Source organism: Grampus griseus (genome assembly GCF_964374135.1).
Source record: "Grampus griseus genome assembly, chromosome: 12".
NCBI classification, from domain to species: Eukaryota; Metazoa; Chordata; class Mammalia; order Artiodactyla; family Delphinidae; genus Grampus; species Grampus griseus.
Window position 1 is genome coordinate 75,158,744 of NC_139006.1, and position 15,080 is coordinate 75,173,823.

Consider the following 15,080-nt stretch of genomic DNA (forward strand, 5'->3'; position numbering starts at 1 on the left):
TTTTGTTTGGCTTCACGAACCGTTCTTTGATTAAACATATTTGATGCTCAAGTATTTATCAAATTAATAAATTGTCTTAATTTCAGACAGCAAACTTAACTTTTTCCCCCAAACTCTTCCTCCTGTGGATTAATCTTTATGGTCCAGCGAAGACTGCAGAATTGTCCTACCTGCCTAAAGTTCTGTACAAAGTCAAAGCTATAAGAGAAAACACTGAGTAGTGATTATTTCTAACTTCTTTTTTTTTTAACTTTTTATTTTGTATTGAAGTATAGTTGATTAACAACGCTGTGATAGTTTCAGGTGTACAAGTAACTTCTTATCAAAGAAGAATTCTAGCCATGCTTTTTTGTAATAAACAAGCACAAATTCAATATAATTATAAATGTCACATAAGACTAGAAATTAATGAGCATGTGAGACAACTCTGAAAAATCAAAATTGATCATTCTTGTCTAAGTGTAGTCAAAGAAAGTGCCCATGGACTGAAATGTAGTTTCATTAGCTTGATTAAAAGTGAAAACTGGAGGAAGGGTAAAGTAGGTCAAAAACCTCCTGACTCCTTTAGGATTAAAACATTTACTAGATACTAAGTATGTGTGAAAGGATCAGTAAGAATCTATTTGCCATTCTTGGAGGATATGGAAAGAAAGACAGGACACCCTCAACTGGAAAAATTGATTATAAAGAGAATGAAAAACAAAGAATTGGGCATGAACTCTAGCAAAAGGATTTCTAAAGTGGAAATTCCTTTATTCGTGACCCAAGCTAGGGAATTTATATCTAGAGGGTCAGTGTATATACAGAATACACAAAGCAGGTTTTATTATGGGACTGATCAGGCTTTCAAAGCCAGCTCTTAATTACATAAAATTCAAGCTTTCTATCATTTTTTGTTATATTCCTCTCACCCACATGTGGAAACACACACACTCACACACCCCTAGCCTTATATAAGACCATATATTGTTCCTAAAATCTTCATTTGAGCTACCCTATACCTCCCCCTCAGCCACATCAACCCCACAGTTCCATTTTTCAATGTCTTAAAACAGCACTCCCTCTCTCCTAAACTAGTTTTGTGGTGGGAAGGAGAAGGAGAGCAAAAAGAACAAGTGATGAGAAAGGGAGGATTTCAGAGACTGATCACAGCTTGAATGAACACCATAAGAGCTGAACCTTTAGGCTCAGGGTTTCCACAGTTTTTGAGGAACTTGGAGGAGCAGGAACTCATAGAATAATAAATAATCAAAATTAGAATAAACAAGAGTGATGACTACCTTTTCTAAGAACTCTTCATGGAAATTAAGTATTCTGTTCTTCTGTTTGATTTTTTTCAAAAACAAAAAGGTAATAGCATAATTCTTCAATTCTAGACACACCATCAATTTATTAACAGCTTCTTTGAGGGATGGGAGAGGAAATATGACCATATTAAATCTACATAATGATTTTAAGATATATCCCATTTCAGAAAGGTTAACTTTGGAGTTTGGGGCAGTGTCATGAGGCAGGTAAGGTGTGGAGTAGGTGAATGGAAGTGAGAGCACAGCCCAAATCCAGGAAATCTGGTACCTGGACAACCTCTTCTGGTTGTGTTGATAGTTGGTCACCTCCACAGATGGCTAGCTTTGGGTAGACTGGTGAGTTGATGGCCACAAAAGAGGACTGGAGCTTCTACTCACTTAATGACTATCCAGTTGAAAAGTGAGATGGAACACCTGTAGTAAATGAAAAAAACTTCAGGTCAGGGAACTATCTCATCTCCCAGCATACAAAACCATACTATACACCATTTCCAAAACAGAGCCCCACTGGTAAGCTTTCGTCAGTAGCACAGACATACACATTACAGATCCAGGAATGTTGAAAGTTTGTTTACAGAAGCACTGAAAATATTTTCTTCATGGGATTCCACAATGGGAATCTTGTTGTTTGTGAACTGTACATAGTCAAAAACATCATCAGCATATCAATTTTTCACTCCAATTTATACCTGGGACCACCTGTTCTCTGTGGATTCTATACTCCAATCTGAAGGATTTGACTCTGAAGTAAAATGTGTTTATTCATATTTCTCAAGAGAGACCCTTGATTGGGAGGTGAGATAATGTTGTGACACTGAGCTGTGTTCTGACTGAATGTTGATGCACCTGGGGTACGCAGTCATATCTCACTTTAATACCTAGGATCTTCACAAAGTTTTGTCTTTCTTTTTAAGTACATTTTTGAAACTCTTTTTATAAGTAAAAGTAAAAGTGATGGCATAAGAAGTTTAGCTGCCTAAAACCACAGCACCACAGCCTCCATTTACCTCTGTAAAGGTGTGAGTCGACTATAGAAAATTAAAACACCCCACTGTTCACAGGGGGAGTCACTAGCAGAGGCGACTGACTTTCTCCTTCTGTAGAGATGTCATTTGAGCTTTACTGAGTAGTAAAGCTCAAATGACATCTTCCATTGACCATGGAAAGCTCAGGAAAACTGGAATAATGAAGAAAGAAATCAGAGGGAGACCATAAAAGCCCAGTTCATTTCAAGGAGAAAGCAGTAACCGTCCCTTCCCCCTACATTTTAAATATCACAACAAATCTAAGTAAAGAAATAAACAATTCACTGAGAGCACATTTTATGTACAACTTTAATTTCTTCCTACTGTGTTCATTACCAAGCTGTTTACTTTCTTCAGGCAGGATGGGGGGAAAAAAACTTTTAAAAGACTCATTTAACACAGAAGTCAATTTCCACTAATGTAGTCTTCGTGTGGCATATGTGGTCTTCCAAAGCAGACCTATATACACATGTATACATATATTAGCCTCTTCCTTAATAAGAACAACAGCAATTAGCCTACCTTCAAACACATCATCGCTATTCTTATCCCATAGGAAAAAAAATGAATATGAGAACCATTTTATTTACAATAATTGCAGACTGGTTAGTATTTTTGACAGAACTGATTTTCCCCTCACTTGTATAAACAGCTCTAATTGTGAAAAGAATAATGTAACTATTGGATAACCCAGATTTTACTTCCTGAAAAGTTTGGCAGGGGGTATTTTCCATGCATTCTGCCATGAGAAAGCAGGAATAAAGTGCTTTCTAATCAACTGTAGCTATCAAGTTATTTAACACAGAAGAGAGTTTACAGGCACGTCAGGCTTTGAAGTTTCAGGTGTGTCAGGGGGAATGTGAAAGGGGCACATGGACCACCAGAGCTTTCACAGGATCACCAAGGACTCCACAGGTCCTAGACATCCAAAAGCCACTTTTGTACGTGTCCCATGAAAGGGAAGAATGTGAGGGCTTTGCACTGGTGTATAGGAGGCCAAAGTGGACAGGAAAGAGAGATGAAAGCTGAGGCAACTGAACGGCCTACAAAATATTCATCATAAAGATTCCATAGAATGCCTTCTTTTTTCCTGAGCTCTTCAGATCACACTTATAGGTAAAGATAGGAGGTTTGAATTGGCAAGAATGCATGTCTAGTTTGTAAAGAGATGGGGGAATATAAGGGACAGTCTTAAAAGTCCTCAAAATTTCCTCAAATCTCATTCTTTCCAGAAAATTTACCCAGTGGAAACAGGAGAGGAGACATTTGCACCGCCTCCACACACACAACACACACATGCACCTGCTCACTTAGAACCCAAAAACAAGATGCTAAAAGTAGACAGAGAAAATCATCAAAAATAATGCTTAGACAAAATGTCCACATACGAAACACAGACATTAAAGGAAATACATTAGAGTATATATATTTGAGTTCTATCTTTGATAAGTATGACCCAAAAAGAGAATTTTCTCTATTCTACAGAGTTTTCGAAGAGATAGTCCTTTGATGTTTCCTCATACAAAAAAAAAAAAAAAGTTTGGTTATTACAGAATTGGGCTGGGCCAGATTTACTACCCAATAGTATTTATCATTGATGCAAAGATCTGTAAACTAATATATATACATTAGGCTCTTTCAGAATTTTGGTCCAAAAAGTGCCCACAAGATGTTTCAGGCTCAGCTTCATCATTTTTACACATGACCCAGGTAATTGCTCCTTATGTAGCTGTTCAAATGTCCGTTGACACCTTAAGCCATTTACGGAATACTTTCACCTACGTTATCCCAACAGATCCTCATAGTCATCCTGTGAAGTAGGTGGGAGAACTACCATTCACTGCCTAACAGATGAGGAACAAAAATTCATAGAAGTGAACACGTCAGAGGTGATGAACGCAGAACCAGGAGCCAAACTGGCTAGTGACCCTTTGTCTAGTGAACTTTGGGGAAACTACAGATAGGTCTGTGTCTCACAACATATGGAACATTCCCATTGTGGTTACCAATCCCAGTATTCATTCTGGCGATACCTTTTTTTTTTTTTTTTGGTATTGCCCTTTAGTCCATCTTCTAGGTCCCTAAAACAGCATAGCTAATTCTCACCAATCTCTTTCATTAATTCATCTCCGGGGTTAAGGTTCCTTTTTCCAGAATGTCTCCCCTTAGACAGGGATCAGAGAAACATGAGCTGGGTGTCTGTTGATCAGTCTAAAGAGAAAGGGAACAGCTAATACTTGGTGACCCCCCTTCTAGCAAACCATTGTTCTTTATTAACAAACACATCACCCCAAATAAGGCACAGGTGGCTTGCTTTTACTTGACAATCAATCTGCCTTTAGAGCTCTAACTGATAAGAGGCACAGCCTCTCATTCTGTTAAAGAAATTCTATAGCTTTTTCCTCTTTATCAGCTCTCACTGAAGTGACTTCTTATACAGAAATGAAATGGCACATTGTATGAAATGATTATATCTTTTTAATTCTTTTGTTCATTTTAATAGTATTTGAGAGGAAGCTAAAACGAGTTCTGATGATGACAGGTGGAAGGTGGTAATTGAGTTAGCAGCAATGCATTCATTTTAAACCACTTGTAGAAATGGAGCATTGCTTAGTTGCATAGGTCTGAAATCCCCAAATAAACACATTTGTTATGAGAAGATGACAGCAGTTCTCCACATTAACAGTGAAAGTACTAAGCCCACAGAAGACATTCTAGTTGTTCTGACAGAGTGGCTTGAGTGCTATGCCACCTCATTAAATCCAGCCAAAGTAAAGGAAGAAAAGGTTGATGAGGTCATAGCCCAGGAGTGAGGTCACCAGCTAATCTGACCTCATAGCAACAAAAGAAGTTTGATGAAAAGGTGTCCCCAGGGTAGAAGTCAGCATCCCTTTGCCTAAATGAGTCTTTCAGCTCAGAAAAAAAAAATTGTTGGCTAGACTCTCTTAGCGTGCCCAGGGTAGCATGTAACTAATAGCACTTTAAAGTCTATTGTGAATGATATAATGATTAACTGACCTTTCAAATCCTAGAAAGGTTACATTAGCAGCCACTATCAGTGCTTCAGAGCTGAAGCAGTAGAGTGTGAAACTCGAATTCCACCATGAGCTCAGAGAATGATTAAAGTCAGAAGTGATCCATGGCTGCTTATAAATGAAGTCCAAGAGTCCCAATATTATCAATAACATGGAGTAGACAAAGTATAATTGTGGGTGACAAAAAAAATAGTTAGATTTTGCTTTTAGTTTTCTAATGAAAGCAGTTGGGCTAATGAAAATATTAGTTATTAGCTGTAAATTCTGGAAATGAATACTATTTTTAAGAATGTAGGAGACTGTCTTAAAAATATTTCAAAGAGCACACTATTAATTCAAGCCAATCAATAATACAGCATAGCCCTCTAGTTACCAGTGAGAAGAAATTTATTCACTAGTTTTATTTCTTTCTGAAATCCATATTTAAAGGTTTGGGATTGACTATGTCAACATAAGTTGTCTTCTTTTTATCAAAATATTATTTATTACTCAAACACTTCTAAAGCAGTGTTATGACTCTTTAATTTGTTGAGTAGAAAAAATGAATATTTACTAACATTTCTTGAAAACTTGCTGTAAGCCCACAAGAAAGAATTTGACATCATCACACTGTGTTTTCCTTAACTTGACAGGAAGTCAACGTCAAGTAGACTGACTTGAATCAGGACCTCATTTGGGAAGTATAAGTGTTCAATAAACTGCATTACTTTTTTATTTGGAAAATACTCAAGTTCAGTGGCTTTATCATCCTGAACTTTACTTTCTGAAAACCTGGCAATCCCATGTGGACTTCTGGTAGAATGAGCAATGCAAAGAGCTGGCTTGGACTTGGCATGTCCTTGTACTTCTGGGGATTGATGGACCTTACAACCACTGCTCTCTCGGGCACACCAACACCGCCAGGCAAATTAGAAGCGTTCCTGTCAGACAAGCCACAGTCACACTCTCGGACAAAGAGGAGCTGGGTTTGGAACCAATTTTTTGTTCTGGAAGAATACACTGGAACTGACCCTTTGTATGTCGGCAAGGTAAGAACTGCCAAAGAGAAACATAAATGATCGGAATATTGAATATTGACATTGGATAAGAATATGAATTGCCTATGAAAGCTCAAATAGTCTAAGGCCTGAGAACAATTTTAACTAGATATATGTTACTTGACAGCTAGCTGAAATCTAATTTTTGCTGTGTCAGATACCGATCAGAAAGGAAAGATTTCTCTCCTTGTTCTTGCCTCTGTTCTGAGTGGGAAATATTAGGAATTGGATTTTTGCAGGAAAAGCCTTGGACCCTGTAAGAACCATTCAAGTCCCCCCAGAGGCAGCAGCAGCCTCAGGAATAACAGGATGGGGAAGAAATAAACTGGGAAATGCAAAGGTAGGAGTAGAGGGTTTTTTGCCTTTTTTTTTTTTCAAAGCATTTCCACAGGTATTGCCTGAGGCCTTAATTTAATGGAAATAAAAAGAATAAAACATTCATTTCAGAAGATCCTAGCTTGTGCTTCAGGATAGTTGGAGACAATCAATGACTATATTTATAAACTTTATATTCAAATTCCCTTGATTTATCTGTCATCATTTCATTTTTAATCCGGGCTTTCTCCTGTGTTTACTTATTTTGGATGTTAATCAGAGACCACTTTGCAAAAGCAACCAAATGAGAGAAAGTGGGAAACAAGGAACTAATTAGAAAATAAATAATTCATTCAAATAACAAACACTTGTTTAGCACAGAGGCTAAGAGTGTGGGTTTCAGAGTCAAACATATGTGGGTTCAAAACCCAGCTCTGCCAATTGCTTCCAGAGTGACTTTGGAGAACCACGTAATAAGAGAACCACAACTTCTCAAGAGCTGTCTACATAAGCTCTTTCCTCAACTCCCACCCACTTCTCAACCCAGTTATCTGACTTCTGCCCTCACTCTGCACTAAAGTTGTCTTTTCAATGCTCCTAAGGACCTCCCCACCACCAGACCCAATGGCTTCATTTTATGGAACCACCCAACAGCGGCCTTGGACACTGCTGCCCAGTCCCTCCTTCTCGACTCACATTCTTCTCTCAGCTTCATGACCTTCACAAGCCCATTTTTCCTCCTTCTTTCTCAGCCTCTTTGCTGGTCCTCTCCCTCTGCCTGACCCCAACCACTGGTGGTCCTGTAAGCTTTGCCCTGGGTCTCTTCCCTATCCACACTCATTCCCTGGGTGGATTCGTCATCCCTATGGTTTTAACCATCCATTAAACCGTCCCCAGCTTAAAAGCCTTTTCCATCATGAATACATCTTCCACCTATTCAGAGTCCAAAGATCTCTAGCAACTTGATATTTGTAAAACGTTTCTTCCAACTAGACACACATAGCTACCGCTAAAATAGGTTTAAGAAAATGTTTTTGTATTCGGTAATTGTTTTGTGTATTTGTACAGTTTAGAGCCCTCCTCCCTCCTCCCAAAGATAGAAACTGAGATGTCATCCCTGGCCTTCCCTACATTTCCCTAACACTGAGTACCCAGCACAGAACTGGACATACAAAAATGCAGAAAGACAAGAGTATCTGACAAGTTTCTGGGCTACCACAGTACCATGTGTCAGTCATATTGTCATAAAGCAGATCATTTAATCATCATAACAATGTTACGAGGTAAGTATAATTCACTATTTTGATAATTAGAGTAGGGAACAAGGCTCAGAGAGGTTACGTTCCTTGCCCAAAGTTACACAGAAGGCAACAGGAAATCTTAAACCGAAGCCATGGGCTTTCTTTTACACTGCCCTTCACATGGCCATGACTTTAGACCTAGCCCTGAAAGATACACAGAAGCATCAATGGTGTCGGTGAGACCAGGAATGTAACCAAGCCTGTTTCCTGAAGGTGGGAGCACACAGCTGTGTAGTACCCTCTAGTACTCATGATTAGTGCTCACCCTTTCCTAATCACCCCAACCCAGGACACAGGATACCTCCGCATCTCCACAGTCATCCTGTCCAACCAACACTCCAGCAAACAATGAAAGCTTTTACCCTGAATTGGGTATGTCACCTCCACATGAAGAAGATAATTATGTATTCACTTACCCAGGCACTTTTCCCCTTTACTTTCTTTTGAAAGAGAATCCAACCACCTTTCATTCCCTCTCTTCCAGGGGCATTTCAGCTTGTCACCTTGAGCTCTGGAAGATGTCTGTTTAGAGAGCTGGCCTGAGTATTTGCTTATTTCAGAAAGGAGTGTGGTAACAATTATCAGCTGTAATTGGTATGGCCTTATAAAATCCACACTGGGCTTTCCAGGGACAAGGCAGTGTCGAGTTAAAGCTAGATTATATTGACATATGCAAAGAGGGGGATGCAGAGAGCTTGTGCTTACGCACGAACCTGTGGTCCCAAGTCATACTGAGGTTAACAACTACATGGAAGCTGTCTAACCACAAACTGTAAGCACTTGTTGCATTCCTGGAACTATACGAGGCACCATGAAAGACAGCAAAAGGAGTGAAAGTCACCCTTGTGTTTAACATTTTTTCATGATCTTCACGTACTTCCCATCATTCACTACTCCTTTGGCTCAAGATCTTATAGACTAAAGAATTGTTAGGTTAAGTAGACTATCCACCTGCCTGTCTAGTATAAGTACATAACCACGTGCTGCCAACTCCACTCCAGAAGTTCCTTACCTTCCTCCAAAGAGCTGGTGCTCAGTCAGTGTTAGCTGAATTAAGAATGGATAAACATAAAACACATTTTTATTGCAGTGCCAATTTGCTGAGTGACTTAGAGAAAAGCTGTTAATATCTCTTCTTTTCAATTTTCACAACCAAATGTGTATTCTATGGCTGGTAAACCTAATATTAAATGCACAGTACTGTGCTGGTTATTAAGCTAGTGTCTCAGCTCTGTATTCACCTTTCCATACTCCACTTTGTGATGCTGGGGCTGGAACTCTGCAAACCAGTTTCTCCTTTTCCAACCAGCTCCCACTGGGTTCTGAGAGTAGAATGCACTAGAGGGAGAACCAGAGGCAGGAGGAGGGAGAAGGGACTTGTTGCTTTTACCTGCAGCAGTTGATTCCAGTTTCTGGATTCTTTCCACACTCCCAGCCCCAGCCTCATCACACCCGCTGAGAAGTATCAGCACCACTGGATGGCGCCGCCTTCTCAGAAGTCTGAGTCTCTGCTCCGTGGGAGGTGGGCGCTGGGGGGCACCTCCTCTAAACTCCTGAAGCTCCAGCCTGACGGGGCAGCGCTCCCTTCTCAGAGGTCTCTGGCCCAGCCTCCTCCAAATGCCCAGATTCCAAGAGCCCCAACTTCTGCCCTCTGCTCCCCCAGCCAGAGGGACACTAGCTAGTTTCCTGGAGTTATTATCTCTCCTATGATACCTCAATGTTCCCTTTCTGCCTTTTCAATCCTTCATATTAAATTCTCTCTGCTAAAATGACTGGTGTGGGCTCTGTTCCCTGACTAGGTCCTGAACTGATACAATTTCAGGTGACCCTTGAGCAACGTGGGGGTTAGGGGCACCACCCAACCGCACCCTGGAAAATACATTTTTAACTTTAGAGTCGGCCCTCTGTCTATATCCATGGTTCCTCCACAATCACCGTTTACTCTGTATCCGTGGTTCTGCATCCACAGATTCATGTGTAATACTGTTTGCAGCATATACTATTGAAAAAATCCACATATAAGTGCACCCTCGTAGTTCAAATCCATGTAGTTCAAGGGTCAACTGTATAGTCCCCAGAAACTAGTTCTGTGTAAGCAGATCCTGGCCCTTTACATAGCTGGTACTCCTCCTGTTCATAGGAGGCCCTCCTGCTTCTCTGTGGATGTCCTCCCCCCTCCCTTCCCCCCTCCCCTCCCCCTTTCTTGCCCATAAGCACACACACACAAAGAAGGTACCTGAAAGGTGCTTGCCAGCTCTTTTAAGGCAAAGGTAACGTGGTTTCACTAAAAGCTTTAACCCTACTACTACACCCTACACCACTCATTCAATAAAATTTTATTGAGCATTTGCTACACATGAGGACTCACACTAAGATGAAAGCCACGCGGTTCCTGACTTCAAGGGACTCACAGTCTACAGAGTTCCTCCAATTCTTCTCTCAATACAAACAAAAACAAAGATAACAGAGCCAACGTTCAGCCCAGACTCCACGGACATCAGCCAGCCGAGTAGCTCCTGAGGAACCAGAACTTTCTCTACAGCAGCAAAGATTTCTAGCCTCCTGTTACTTATTAAGTACTCTCCATAGGCAGAGCACTTCAACTTGGCCTATGATGATCACAAGTATGCTTAACTTTCTTAAGGTTCATAGGACAAAACTTTTTAGATGACAAACAGAACACCTCAAAACAATCCTGGGTATTTTCTTTAACGTCAGCTTCTATCCTTTCTTTTTCCCCTGGATAATCTGCCATGCCCTGAATTAACCTATTTCATCCTAAGTGAAAGTTCTATGCCACATGCCTTAAAACTACACGTTATTTATATGTATATGTATATTTATATTTATATATGTATAGACATATATATGTAAACACACACAAATATATACATTTTTTTTTTTTTTAATCCTTAGATCCCTGTCCTCCTCCTCCCAATTCCATTCCTCTGCCTGGGAACACAGTTCCAGATGGAATGGATTTTCATTTCTTTGTGGCCGGGTCCAAATAAAATGGCTTTCTACTCTACACAGTAAGAGCTAGGCACCTCTGCCTTTTTAACTGCATAAACAGAAGATTTGGATTGCGATAAAAAAAATAATAATACTGTCTATGGAATGAGGAAATGGGAGAACTTTATAAAAAATAATAATACTGTATATGGAATGAGAAAATGGGAGAACTTTATATTCTAAATAGAATTCTTTAAGTAGAAAAAAATCCACAGCTATTTTTTCGGTCAATTTTGTTCTCTTACTTCCCTTCTGTAGATAAGACACAGCTGAATTCCTCTAGGCAGCAAAATCGCTGCCTGTGTGATTTGGCCGTGAGTCAATTTGAGATTCAGCTCAAAACCAGCCACAACCTGCAAACCCATCCTTGTCTGAGGATGTCGTGAATACACTTTCAGGTGTCTTCTTGGTGTCCGTGCCATTTAATCCTCAGACTAACACTGTCCCAGCAATGCTTCAGGCAGCCTTCTCCAGCTTCTACCATTGGGCTATGCATAACAAAAAGGCCAACAGGTTGTTTTTTTGCCGTCTCTGCTACACTCCTGAAGGTTTGAAGGGAGTACAGAAGAGCTGGGCATGTTAATACCCTTCTCTCTATGCACGTATATCATCATGGTAATTGGCCCCATTTATAGCTTTCCTATTATGGGAAAGACACTGTACTAGGTGCTTTACATACATTAATCTCTAATGAGCCCAACAAACCTTCACAGTAAGAATTAACATTGTCCTCTACATTTATAATATGAGGAACTTGAGAGTTATAAGCGTTAAATAATTTGTGAAGGGCACTCAATTTATAACTGATACAGACAGTGTTCAGGCCAGATATACTTGCCTCTCTGGCCTAACCCTAATGCTGGCTGTCTGTTTTATAAACTATATCTCATGGACTTCATCACTGAGCTATGCAAAGTGCTAACTACCCCAGCAACAACAGAGCTGGTGGTAGCTGACTAAGTGTAACTAATTTTCTGTTGCCCCCTTAGAGAAGGACTATTATAAGAGCACAAAATTCCAGGGTTCTTGCCATCTATATACATTGTCTATAATTAGGGGTGCAGGAGTTTATTTCTAGGCTTAATATGAAAATAGTGCCCCGGACTCATTTCGAGAGTCGTTACAAAGTAATTTGGGAGGAAATATAGCTGGATGGACAGATAAAAGCATGTCCCTAACAGAACCTTCCACATATAGATTTGAGTGATTCAGTTATGAGGCCAAGAACTGGTCCCACCAAAAGGAGAGATACACTGATACAAAGAATAATAACCAGCAGTAAAATTCCATTTTGATGCCTGAAACATAAACAAGCATAGTCCCACTGAGTGAAACTACGGAATTCAGAGAATTTCAAGAGCCCCTGGAAGTCATTTTGTATTTCCAGTATGGTGGCCACTGGTCTATCTATTAGCTATTTCATCAGCTTCTCAGCCAACTCGAACTGTCATAAAGTTTCTGAAATTCCAAAACTTAATTTATATCAACACTTGTACAATTTTTAAATGTTTAGCTTGTCCTTTTCTTAAAAAAAAAAATTAAATGGAAAGGCTGGACTCCTTCTTATTAGACTTGCTCCTATTGTACACATTGGGACCTACACTTTCCAGAACTCCTGTTTTCTATACTTCTCAGGGAAAGGAACTTCAAAAACAGTACTAAGTTAAGGATACTGAATGGAATGTGGAGAAACTTTACTTATTCATCAACTTATATTTGCTCTTTGATATAATCATGTTCAATGCGTATTAGTTCTCTGTAGACATTTTAAACATCTGAGTGAAAAAAAGTCTTTCTGTTTGAAAGGAAATCATAAATTTAGACCATATTGAAAAATCTATTTATTTCTGACACCTGTTCATATGTCGGTGCTTTTTTTCCTCAGCTTCATTCAGACATGGACCGGGGGGATGGATCCATCAAATACATCCTCTCTGGAGAAGGTGCAGGTGTCGTGTTTACCATCGACGACACCACTGGAGACATCCATGCCATTCAGAGGCTTGACCGAGAGGAAAGGGCCCAGTACACTTTAAGGGCTCAAGCCCTGGACAGGCGGACGGGCAGGCCAATGGAGCCAGAGTCAGAGTTCATCATTAAAATCCAAGACATCAATGACAATGAGCCCAAGTTCCTGGATGGACCTTATGTCGCCACTGTGCCAGAAATGTCACCAGTGGGTAAGGTGGAGATTCACTGATTCTCACAAACAGCGGTTCCACTATAGAAGATCCTCCTGTCTAAACATGGAGAAGGACAGAATGTGCACAACAGTTCACAAATCATAAAACTCTACCAAGCTACTTAGACAATGAAGACAGCCACAGTATAAAATAGTAGTAATACTAAGCTTAGTATTGTTATTCAGTTCCGGTTCTTAAAAAGCAAAACAAAATATAGATGATAGATAATATTTGATTCATAAGGGAGAAGCATTTTGGTACTATCAAAAAGAAGAATGAAGGGCCCAAAGACTGTGTTGTCCTTACGAGTTACTAAGAATTTAAAACACAAGTAACTCCCATCCCCACTGAAGAGGTACTTCTGTACTAAGCAGTTATGGAAACTTGACCTAGAAAGAGGCCCTCCCAAGGAAGCAAATGCTTTAAAAATGCCCATTCAGGATTGCATTCAGCCTTTAGCAATTCAACCTGAATAGGTTTCCACCATCTCTCTCCCTCAGGAACTTCTGTTATCCAGGTGACAGCCACAGATGCTGATGACCCAACCTATGGCAACAGTGCCCGGGTAATGTACAGCATCCTCCAGGGCCAGCCATATTTTTCTGTGGACTCCAAAACAGGTATGTGATGTAATACTTGAGTCAGAGGTGTTGATTTTATTCTCTAATGATTTGTAACTGCTATTTATGACAGACACAACTCTCCTTTTCAAGAACTCTCCAGGGAATGTATTAACTAGAGAGGATTGTTATAAGCTTTGGGATTAAGAGACCAAACTAGCACTGCCCTGGTGGGTAAGAGCAGCACAATGCATAGACAGTGGATAAAGTCTGATTGGAGAGGCCCAAAGAACTGCCTACACAAAAGTATGCCTCCTCACTAACCTGCAAAAATACCATGGTTGTATTTATTCCCGGGGAGTAAGGTCTTTTATAACGCCAAGAAGATCTAAGAGGATTGGCGTATTAACCTGGGCTCACTACAGAACTAGAATAATTGATTTTGAAACTAGGAAGAACCTTAGGGGAATAATCCAGTCCATCACTCTTCACTTAAAGGATAAGGAAATTGGGAACGGAGACCTAACAAAGTACTTCTGGTTGTAGAGGTGTCCCCTGACATGTGGTCTGATGTTCTTCCCACTGAGCCACCCCGTACTAAGCACAGAGCAAGGCCAGAATGAGTGGATGAATGTGATGAGGGGGGAGAGAGCACAGAGCATGGAATGTGGCCCCCCAAAAAGGAGGTGCTAAGTGGGACACTCTAACAGGGAGGACAGCATAGAGAACTGGGTGGGTAAGGAGGTAAGGAGCAATGTGCTACAAAAGAACACGTCAACAATCAACAAATCAATTTGGCTTTGGGATTTTTGTTTTGTTTTGTTTTCAGTTTTACCCAAGAGCTTTGACTACAGAATTTATGTTTTATCTATGAAGGACTCCCTTTAATACTTTCAAGTTGGGCAGAGCAATTATTATGATTATTATCTTGCACTTGTGCCAGACTTTCTCGCTTTTAAAATACATTCATAAATATTACCATATTTGAGCCTCCCAATAATCTTGTGAACTAGTGAAATATATGGAAGTGTTGTTACTCCCATTTCACATACAGGAAAATTGAGGACCGAAGAGTAATTAACACAAAACTTGAGTAAAGAAACTTACAGCCACAGAGATAAAGTCAATGACAAACACTCAAAGTCATCCCTTTACAGGAAATAGAAAAAACACATTTCTATTAGCAACCTGATATAATTTTTTTCCAGAAGTCCTCAGGGGAACCAGGCATGTGGAAAACTGTATCATAAAAGTAGAAAGTGAGGGAGTATACATTAGTAGGAGGAAAGAAAAAAGGTTGCTGTT

The 15,080-nt window shown here is 39.9% G+C and overlaps 1 protein-coding gene across 1 annotated transcript in view; it reads left to right on the forward strand.

The window, feature by feature from the left end:
* Positions 1 to 6,149: 6,149 nt before the first annotated feature.
* The window catches only part of CDH20 (cadherin 20), a gene marked incomplete at both ends in the record, with an annotated part of 59,940 nt that continues 51,009 nt past the window's right edge, over positions 6,150 to 15,080 (forward strand). Inside the window, 3 exons of the mRNA XM_082667535.1 lie at positions 6,150 to 6,395; positions 12,918 to 13,212; positions 13,716 to 13,835. Of these exons, the coding sequence (XP_082523661.1) occupies positions 6,150 to 6,395; positions 12,918 to 13,212; positions 13,716 to 13,835 (661 nt within the window). The remainder of the gene's footprint in view (positions 6,396 to 12,917; positions 13,213 to 13,715; positions 13,836 to 15,080) is intronic.